We start from the raw sequence: 10841 nt of genomic DNA, 5'->3' as shown, positions 1-10841 counted from the left end.
CATAAAATCAAGCCTAGGAGCAGGAATGTATCTGGCCCAAGTAGACAGATAAGGTAACAGACCAGCAAGGTGACTTTACCAGGACCAGGCTATAACAGTGATTAAAGCCCAGGCCTCCTATGCCAGAGCCAAGCTGCTATTCATCTCATGGCTTCCCCACTCCCAGCCACAGCTGAGCCTTGACCACACACAGTGGCCAGGATTGAGGGTCAGGGACCCCTGGTCCCAGTAGCTCGGCTGGTTGGGCTCACTGTTCTTTCTGTAGTTCATGAGCATTTGCTTAGAGCAGCAGATTTTATGTGCTCTTTTCTCAAGACGTCCCAGCTGTAAGTGGAAACGGGGCCATGGTGCAAGGCAGGCAGGCCCCAAAATGCTTCCTGCCCCACCTTTGCACTCAGGCCTGGATTCCTGATGGTGGAGGAGTTCAAGTCCAGACGCCAGCAGGCTTGTGAGAAGGGCCCTTCTTGCTCTGTGTGCAAGGGATTGGGCCTTCTTTGCAAGACCCCTCCACCCCAGAGCAGCTGTGAGGGAGGCCCGGGGCGCAGGGACCTCCGTTCAAAAGTCTGGGTTCTTCTATGGGACAGGTCTGGGGTTTGCAGACTTGGTTGGTAGGGAATTCTTAGCCAGAATCCCAGGTTTTATGTGAAATCTTACACAGAACCCAAACTGCAACACCGGCCACAAGGGAGCGGCTCTGGTTGAGGCCACCTGGCCCACGGCCCTCACTCACTTCACAGGACCACCTGAGCTCTGGAGGGCCTGGTTTTTGCAACCAGTGTGTCTCCTTTCCTGCCCCAGACCCTTCCCTCGCTCAGCCTGCCTGCCCCTAGAAGACTGATCTTGCAAATACGTGGTACACAGGTAGGCAGGGATCCCACTGCCCTTAGCGTGAATGTCAGACCCCTCTTCCTGACATTCGATGTTCTTTGTGGTTGGTTTTAACATAACTGTCTTGCCTCACCATTCACTGAGACGCAGTTCGCCCGTCTCCTCACCTTTTGTATCTACTGTGTTGGCCTTTCCCTCCCTCCCATTTTTGCTCTTCATGGTCTTTCCAAACCTTACCATCTATCCAAGCTTCTCTTGAGAGTCGCCATTTCCTGGAAGCTCTCCTGCCTGCCCCAGCTGTCAATGGTCTACTCCCTGAAATGCAACAGTTCACACAGTCAGTGCCCTATAAAGTAGCACCTGATTCTTACGTGGTTTTATCTGACTCACTGATGTTAACATGTGTCAGTCTTTTCCTCGCGCTGATCTGTATGGTTAACTCACAAAGGAAGGGGGATAAGTCGTTCCTTTCTCTCATATCAGGGTCTAAATAATACGAATTTCAGCGCATAATGTAGCTTCAATAAAGAGCTACTGAATCTATTAACTGCAGCAGTCTTGAGCTATTCCTGGAGTAACAGAATCTCCCTCATGTTGGGGAGAACTTGGCTCCTTTGGGGGTTGGCCATCGTGGGCAGAGACCTGCAATGAGGTTGGTTGCTGGCAGATGAAGCCTCCTGAAGACTTTCCTTTCTGTAGCCGATTTCCCTGAGATGTGCGTCTCTCTCCAACTCAGTAAGACTGTATTGGGATGAGTGAAGCATTAACCATGTGGTTCTGGCCCATCTTGCAGGGATTTGAAACTGGACAACATCCTTCTGGATGCAGAAGGTCACTGCAAGCTGGCCGACTTTGGGATGTGCAAAGAAGGGATTCTGAATGGTGTGACGACCACCACATTCTGTGGGACTCCTGACTACATCGCTCCTGAGGTAAGACCTCGTGCAAGACTGCCTCCTCCTCATGCTTCATCCCTATGAACTGGGGTCATCTAGTGGTTCTGGGGAAAACTAGAAAACCAGGATGGATCCCAGGAAAGAGGGAGAAAAGATTTGCTGATGTATCCGTAAGGAAGTGGTGGGGAAGGGGGAGATACCAGTGAGCTGAGAGTAACAGGCCATTCCCCCAATCTGGACAGGTCCTCCTGAAGATTATTACTCTTTCATCCAGTCCAGAACTACCCGTGATACTAGGACCAAGAGAAATTTGGTGACTTGTATCATTGTTTTCACTTCTTAATAAACAGAGTAAAGGAATACCATTGATAAAGGCAGCAATTAACTTAATCAGCTATAATTTGCCTGTAGTAACACCAGGAATTATTTGCCATTTCTAGTGTGGACGTTGAGTCTACGTAGGGAACACACAGGATCAAGGAGGAAGCGGAGAGTAACTGGCTCATTATAAATGCAGATCAGAGATATTCATTTTAAGACTCACCAGTGGGTTGTTGCCTTTTGTGAAAGTTGTTTGGATATTTTGTTCCTCATAAAGTGTTTGTTTGCCTTGAGTTTCTCCAGGTCAGTCTTGCCCAGCTGAGAGATACCTAGTGTGACATGATTCAGATTTAAGACATAGCCTATCAGAGATACTTAATAAAAATGCTGTTGAGGGTTCTGACACATATAAAATGGAAGGAAGTACCAGTCCCCATTAAGCATTGCCCATGGTGGTTAGGTATGTGTTAGCACATTTAGATTTCATTTCCTTTCCATGGGCATTGTTTGAGCACCTGCTAGACTCAAAGCAATGTAGGGATAAAGAATTGACTAAGACACTTGTCACTCTCCTAAAAGAACTTTTGGTTCAGAGGGAGTGACAGGTAAGTAAATAACTAATTAAGTAGAATAAATAGGTACAAAACACAAGATGGTATCCTCAGGATGGGGAGGCCTCTTGGAGCACCTGGTGGATGATTTGAGTTGTAAAGAATTAGCAGGATTTCCTTTGGTGTGGGGGGTGGGGAACATTCCTGAAAACAATAGGGAGGATTGAGTGGGGGTGGGGCAGGGGAAGAGGCTCAGCATCCCTGGGCTCTGAATCCTTTAGGGCAGGGGCTGTGCTTCTAATCTGGGTACTTCCAGGATCCAGCACAAAAACCAGGCTCCCAGTAATGGTTTGTTGAATGAATAAATAAATGAGAATTTGGGACACTCGAACATGAGCAAAGACAAAAGGGTGAGGAGATTCTTGGCCTTTTTTAAGAAAGGAAAATTGTGTAGCTAGAACACTAATAGTGTAGGGTTTCTTAGTGCTCTTAGTAATGAATGAGATTAGTTGAGATTAGGATAAAGGACCAAGGAAAATGGCCTTTATCCTGTAGGACCTGTGGACCCACTAAGGGCTTCCCAGTATAGAAGGGTCACAATCAGACCTGTCCCAGTACGAAGATGGGTATCAGCAGTATACTCATAGATCAGAGGGCAGAGCTTGAGAGAAGGACAGTTGAGAGACTTTTCACAGACTGGACAAGACATGGGGAGGCCTCAGGAGAGTCAGAGAAGTGAGGTTGCTAAGTAATAGGTAAATTCTCGAGAAATTTATCTTCTAAGAGACCTGAAGAGTAGAGATTTCAATCTGTCTCTACTAATGTGTTCCCTTAGTGGGAACACTAGGAATTGAACCTTCAAGGAGATATCAGTGAAAGCCAGGGCTCTCAATTGCTTTTTCAGCATCTTCCTTATTTACCCTTTTTCATCAGAATGCTTGGTTCCAGTCCCTCTGAGTCGATACCAGAGTCAAAGGGTAGAAAGCCCAGTGTTGTAGTTAGGACCCAGCCCAAGACAAACATTTACTTTATGATGAACGAAACAATGAACGGCTCTGATCTCTGTTTATGAGGCCCAGACACTCTTCCTTTCCATTCTACACATGTGCCCACTATGCAGAATCACCACTACACTTGAAATGGCAAGCAATTCCTGGTCTTCCTATAGGCAATTTATAGCTGATAAACATATTGCTACCTTTATCAAGGGCTCTGGGGAAGATTAAATGAAAGTTTGTCTCCACAGCATTTACCACAGCGCCTGGCCCAGAGTAGGCACTAAGTAAATAAATGGGGGCTCCATCATGACTATTGTTGCTGGGTTGTGCAGCAGCGTGTGAAAAGCACCGACTGAGAGTTGAGATTCCACACTAGACTTGACCACTAATGCCTCCATGTCGACCTTGATCAAGTTACAAAACAGTTTTGACCCTCAGGTTCCTCATCTTTCAAATGGGAATAACAATTCCTGCCCTACCTGCCTCATCAAGCTGTTTTGAGAATCTAATGAGATTAGAGCATGGAAAAGCTTCAAAATGCATAAGCCTCTATTCAAATAGGAGGAGTTGAGAGGTGCCTGGCTAACCCTGAAACCAGACACCTTCTGAGACGCTAGCTTTGCCCCAGGGCTTCTCTGCCCATCACATGCCTTTGGCTAACACCCATCTTACCTTCTCTCTTTTCTCCACGCCCAGCCCCAGCTCCCTAGGAATGGTGGCCAGCCCTGGGCTCATCACACCCAATGTCTTCCCTTCTCTTCTCCCCTACGCTGACCCACTCAGGGCTTGGCTGCCATGCTGGGTGCCCTCCCATGGCGTGTGAAGCCTTGCCCTTCTCACCAGCTCCATCACAGACAAGCCGATTAGAAAGCAGATAATTAGGGCCAAGCCTAAAAGCAATTTTATAAAGAATGCCACCCAAAACAGGAAGGCTTTGGAAGGGGCCTTGGGGAAGGGTGGGCTGGACTGCTTTGTGGTTCCTGCAGTGTCATCCTGTCTGAGCCTACACAGGCAACCTAGAGGCCACCTCCCTATGACCCTGTGGAGGCATAGAACTCAGCTGTGCCATCTCCTGGATGCTGGAAGGTGGCCACCTTAGCACTCACAGCCCCCTGCACCAAGGAGAGAAAGGAGCACACCCAGTAAGGCACACACAGTGGGCACATGTGGCAGCCAGTCCCCCAAGTGTTAGAACTGGGCTGATCACAGTGGTGATTCAGAAGAATGCAAGAGCCCCTACCACCTGGTTGTTATAAATGCCCTGGGGAAACAGTTGACCATGAGAAAATAACTAAAATCCCAGTAGTATGTAGAAGGTGCTTATCTTAAGGACAGGTAAGGGCCTTAAGATGTCAGAGGATAGGAGAAAGACTGGGGGAATCCGAGGAAGCTTTCTGGGGGAGGTGGGTGATAATCATGACCTTGAAGGAAAGAAACTGGTGGTCCTGTGATGAGATAGGTTGGGGCGCTGGATCTTTCAAGGCAGAGGGAGACGCTAGCTTTGGCTTTGGAACAGAGCAGCATTACTGGCTCCTCAGGGCAGTGGAGCCTCTAGTTCTGACTGCTAACATGCTAACTACTGGTCTCAGAGACCAAAGGTACTCACCAAGCAGATTACCAAACCGGAATAATTTAGAGTGGGCTTTATTTGCTTATATTCCCTTTCATTCTAAATTCAGAAGATTCCCAGAATGTGTTTTTACTGTTTTCAAAATCCTTCTACCCAAGTCTTTTTATTTAATTCCAAGCAATCTGTAATCTCTAGAAGGGTGTTTTGAGTAGACCACAGAAAGCCCATATACTGGGGTTCAGTCTCCTCTTCTCTGGCTGTCTTGAAATCTGAGAATTGAGCTAGAGCCTTCTGGGAAAAGTTACCTGAAAAGTTACCCACCTGAGGTGTCCTGCAAGCTGCAGTGATTAGGCATGGCCTTTGCCATTCGGAGTGTCTGAAATAAAAGGCAGGGGACCTGGGACTTTATAGAGGCAGGTGAACAAGGGACTCATTGGCGAGTGCTGTGGGACTCACGAAGAACACTAGACATGGGTTTTTCCCTGGAATATGCAAGAGCATCATGGTCCTTTGTGATTAGAACACAAAAGCAAGAGGAGACTTATTAAGTATAATTTCTTTTCCAAGAGTACAGGGTGCAGGTATTTCAACACTGTCACCATTTCAGAAGCCTGGGCTTCTGCTCACCTTTCCACGCTGTGAGTCGTGCCCTGGACTGCGTGTGAGACGGGAGAGCCGATGTTGCGGCCCGCGGCTCCTTACAGCTTGCGTGTCTCTCCTAGTCTGCATCTTACTCCTCTGACCCTGATTTTAATGTCAAATATATGCATTTTTTTAACTTAGCTATAAATGCAAGTCAAGAACTTCATCTGGTGCTCAAAACAAAGAAACAGTGACTTGTCCCCACTGGAAGACTGTGTATAGGTACCAACTTTGGACAGTTGATAGTTGGCCCCCAGCGTAGTGCCTCCCAAACTCAATTTCCACTGAAGTTGCTGACTTGAAACCTAACTTTATGTAACATGGGGCTCCGCTCTGCGAAGGAGCAAGCTGGAAACGAAGGCGTGGTTCTTCCCATGGGCACTTGTGGCACAGGCGTGGCCGCTGGTGGGAGTCTTTGGTGGGCTCTGACATTGCCCGTTTCCTGAGCAGATCCTGCAGGAGTTGGAGTACGGCCCCTCAGTGGACTGGTGGGCCCTGGGGGTGTTGATGTACGAGATGATGGCTGGGCAGCCCCCCTTCGAGGCTGACAATGAGGACGACCTGTTTGAGTCCATCCTCCATGACGACGTGCTCTACCCGGTCTGGCTCAGCAAGGAGGCCGTCAGCATCCTGAAAGCTGTGAGTGGTTGCCCCGCACCGACGTTTCTGCTCCCTGGCCTCGCCACCATCTGTCTTTCTCCTCACTCTGTCCCTCTCGCTCCTCCCTTCCGACTCACTCCCGCATTCTCCCTTTTTCTCTCTGCCTTTCTCTGACCCTCCTGCTCAGTGCTGAATGGAAGCAGTTGAGGACAGTCACCGCTGGGAGTTCAGGCTCAGTTCAGAGGGCTGCTGCCGAGAGCATGGGGCCTGAGACGAATTGCTCTTCTTGTGGGAAAAGGACAGCATGTCTGTGTTTCCTGAGGGGGAGCTCTGTGCACATCTGTGTCCTCCAGTGAGTGTTTCAGAGGGAGCAGAACCAACCCAAACTGCCCTGGGGTCACCCCCACTGCCTAGACTCTGTGGCTGGACCCTCCTTCCATACCTGTCACTGTGGCCCGTCTTCCTCTGGGGCCTGCGATGGGGACGAGAGAGGAGGGGAGAGAGAGGAGGGTACTGTGCACCTGTGTCTGTGAAGGCGTCACCGTGGCTGAAGAGCTGATCAGAAAAGAAGTGTCCATTCAAGATCGATGCAGCCATGCTGGATTCAGACATGTAATAGGGAGACTGTCCCCTGTTATCCTACAAATAATCCCTCATGTGAAAACTCTTAATACCCGCTCATTGCAGCCATTTCTACAACATAAGACAGTTGTACTGCAGCTAATAAGCGAAGTTACCTATCCCCCTAGAAGAGCTGTGGAAGCTGCAGTGCAGGGAAGCCAACTTACCTGGGAAGGGTCACTCTCCTGGGTTGAGGAAGGACTGGGGTGGCAGCCCAAGAACCTTGACTTCCAGTGCTGGCTTCTTTCACCCATCAGAATGCCCCGAAGTTCAGTAGTTGGCATACCACATTCAGAAAGTTTGCCGTACCTTCTCTACTATGATTTACTTTTCTTGTTCTTTCAATCAACTCCCAATATTTGCCTAATATACGTATGTATTTTTCAAAGAAATTTTATGTCACTGTCATAAATGGAAAATCAGTAGCACTTGCCATAACTAATTAGCATAAGTCATCATATAAAAATGTTAAAAAGACCTAAAATCATTTTGTAGGTGTCTGGGGGCGGGGAAGGGGGGGACACATATAATATTTTGGAAAATGCCACGTCAGAACATATCACTTTTTGCCATAGTTGTTTTTTGCCTTCTTCTTTCCCCCTATCCCTCACTTTATCCTTCCCTCCCTTCCTCATCTACTTCCCTTTCGCTGTCTCTCTGTTTCCCTTCTAATAATTTGGTTAATATTGAACTACTATTTATTGAGTGCTTCCAATGTGCCAGGCATTGTGCTAGATACTAAGTAAGTGTTGGTGAATATAACATCCATTGTCTCTTCCTGTGGAGCTTACAATCCAGCAGGAAAAGGTGGGCAGTAAATTAAAAACTACATGCATACGTGGCCACAATTGGCATAAGAGTGCTGAAAGAAGCAAATAGAGTATGCTTATTTACTCACTCCTTTATTGAGAACATATTTATGAAGCATTTAGCATGTGCCAGGCACTATGCCAGGTGTTGACAAAGGAAAACCTGCAGTACCCAAGGCAGCCAGAACCCCAGCCCCGCCTGCAGAACTTGTCACTTACCCTGGACCCTGAACCCCAGCCCAGCGCTCCTTTCCGGGAGCCTCCCTCCTGGCACCCGACCTGGGCCGTTTCATTTTGGATGACCCAGAGCGGTGCTTCTCAACAGGGGCAATTTTGCCTCTCCACCCCAGAGACATTTGTCGACATCTGGAGATATTTTTAGTTGTCACAACTTGGAGCAGGGGATGCTACGAGCACTCGTGGGCGGAGGCCAAGGATGCTGCTAAACATCCTACAATGCACAGGATGGCCCCTGTGACAAAGAGGTATCCGGTCGAAAATGTCATTAGCGCAGAGGTTGAGAAACTTTGACCTTCAGAGATTCAGAAGCTAGAGATCGCGTCTGTGTCAGCTGGTTGGCGAGGGGAAGTCTCTGAGAGAAGGCATCTTCCCTGTGCGAAGAGCCCCTGGCTCCGGGGCAGCTTCCTGAGGCGTTAGAACCTGTAGGCTTATCCGTAGCCCTGATATTTCCCCTCCCAGAAGTGGGAGGACAGGAATTGCTGAGGAAGTAAGGAGCAGTCTTCTACCCCCTTGGCCTTGGAACACTTCACTTCCTCACATTGTCGCTTGCTTCTAGGGCCAGGCCTGCTTTTCCATGACTCTGGCCGTGAGCTCTCTGAGGGCTGCTGCCTCTGTGAAGGCGAGACAGGACCCTAGAGAAGGCTACTTCATCACAGGGTTATACAGCACACTGTAACCGTGTGCCGCCATCGGGGGCGGTCCTGCTGCCTCCCTTCTTCACCATTGTCACAAGACACCAGCCCAAAATGTAAAGCTCCTCAATGTGGTGTTTACGGACAAGCATTGAGAGAAGCGAGAAGCATTTCTTTTTCTTGTTTTTTTGATCTTTTGATTTACATGGGTATGTTGTGCTAGAGATTACAAATTCAAATCTTTAAAGAGAGGGAGGGCCCAGGTCCAGGAAAAGGAAAGGATCAGGAGGTACCTTTGATAATTCACCTTAACGTGAATCGTGAATCGCTGGTTCTCTTTCCTTACCTCAGAAAGGACTGTTGACCTCTCAGGATAAGTGAGTTTATGAGACATCGGTCTCCCTGAGGAGAGGACTTGAGAATCTGAGGGAAATCAGGGGGTTAGTAAGAGCCTGAATTTCTAATCCCACCTTGGTACCTTGCTGGCTGTTTGACCTTGGCCAAGTTAATTAACCTCCCTGTGCTTCAACTACCTCACTTATGAAATAGGTAAAATAATAGTACCTCAGAGGGTTTTGTTTAGATGAAATGAGTTAATACGCTATGTTTAGAATGGTGGCTGGCACAAAGTAAGTTCTATATAATAGTTAGACGATACCCTGAAGGGCGAAGCCCCCCAAAAGTACAGAAAACTGGCTTAGGACGTGATCCTGAAGGTGTTGCCTTGTCTGGCGTCCGTCTTTCCCTCACAGCTCATGCCTGCCGAACCTCGGTTGCTAATTGTACCTATGTGCTCATCCCTGCAGTTCATGACCAAGAACCCCCACAAGCGCCTGGGCTGTGTGGCAGCACAGAATGGTGAGGACGCCATCAAGCAGCACCCATTCTTCAAGGAGATCGACTGGGTGCTCCTGGAGCAGAAGAAGATCAAGCCGCCCTTCAAACCTCGAATTGTAAGTAAGGCCTGGAGCTCATCCCACGTGTGGGCCGGTCCTGGGTACCACGTGCAGAAAGGTGGTCTGGGGCACATCTGACAGCCAAAGTGACAAGGGCAAGAGGGAGCCAAGACGCTCCCTAAAAACAGGGTCTCTTCAGCGTTGAGTTTACTATAGAAAATACACACCCTATAAGCCATAACCAAGATGATGATTTAAATGGGACATAGAAGAACATTTTTTATTTTTATATGTACTCATTTTGATGAAAAATTGCAAATGATACTAGTTTTCAATGTATGATAGAGATAGAAGGTTTCTTTATAAATAAATGGGTGTTTTAATGAATCAATTTAAAGAAAAATCTTAACTAAACAATAGTCACAGTCATTATGTGGCGCTAACCCAGAGTGTAAAGGAGCTACTTAGTGACTGACCTTTGGGAACCCCTGGAGGCTGAATCTGTTAGAGGCCCATTCCTTAGGCCACATCAGAGACCTCCTCTTCCTTCTCTGCCCTCTCTTCTGACTTCACTCAGCTTTACCACTCTCTTCCAGGTTCTTAGGCCTGTCGGGGTGATGTCAGTTGGAGTGGGGGCGCACAATAAAGGGTGTTTGTAGCTCAGAGGTTGGAAAAAAGAATAGGACTGTTGACTCAGAGAGCAAAGATCATGTCCTAGCAGAGGAGGTGTCAGCAGCGTTGTTCTAAAAGTGAGAGTATGTTTATGTGCACCAATGTGTGTGCGTGTATGTGCGTGTGTGTGCGTGTGTGTGTGTGTGTGTGTGTGTGTGTGTGTGTGTGTGTGTGTATTGAGGGGGGGTGAGGGGTGGATATCTTAATTCTGTTGGCTTTTAGCCTGACAAGGCAATCATTCAGACTGAAAATCTGGATAGCCAGCTGACCAGTTTATAGGGAGTGAAGGGGAGTGTGTAATAGAGTAATTTACTGGGCAGGAACCCCAGAGTGGTAGGGCTGGGGTCCCGGCAAAGAAGACCTGAGACCATCCAGTCAGCCCTCAGTCACCCTGTATTCTGTTAGACAGCCCCCTCCTCTCTCACTACCAAATGCAAAAACCACTCTCCTGTGCTTTGTGAATCATCAGAAAGAAATTTCATTACATTTTAGGAAGTTTTTCTGGGGAGTGATTGTGATATTGCTGTGATTCTCAGAAATGTTCCGTGGGGAGGTGGGGGGTGAG

The 10841-nt window shown here is 48.0% G+C and overlaps 1 protein-coding gene across 1 annotated transcript in view; it reads left to right on the top strand.

Moving 5' to 3' along the window:
- The window catches only part of PRKCE (protein kinase C epsilon), a 499056-nt gene that overhangs the window by 465045 nt on the left and 23170 nt on the right, over window positions 1–10841 (top strand). Inside the window, exons 13-15 of the mRNA XM_019663544.1 lie at window positions 1622–1760; window positions 6257–6445; window positions 9515–9661. Coding sequence (XP_019519089.1) covers window positions 1622–1760; window positions 6257–6445; window positions 9515–9661 — 475 coding nt within the window. The remainder of the gene's footprint in view (window positions 1–1621; window positions 1761–6256; window positions 6446–9514; window positions 9662–10841) is intronic.

This window comes from Hipposideros armiger, unplaced genomic scaffold (assembly GCF_001890085.2).
Source record: "Hipposideros armiger isolate ML-2016 unplaced genomic scaffold, ASM189008v1 scaffold_395, whole genome shotgun sequence".
In the NCBI taxonomy this organism is placed as follows: Eukaryota; Metazoa; Chordata; class Mammalia; order Chiroptera; family Hipposideridae; genus Hipposideros; species Hipposideros armiger.
Note: the sequence above shows the minus strand (reverse complement) of the source record. Positions and strands in the feature narration are given on the sequence as shown.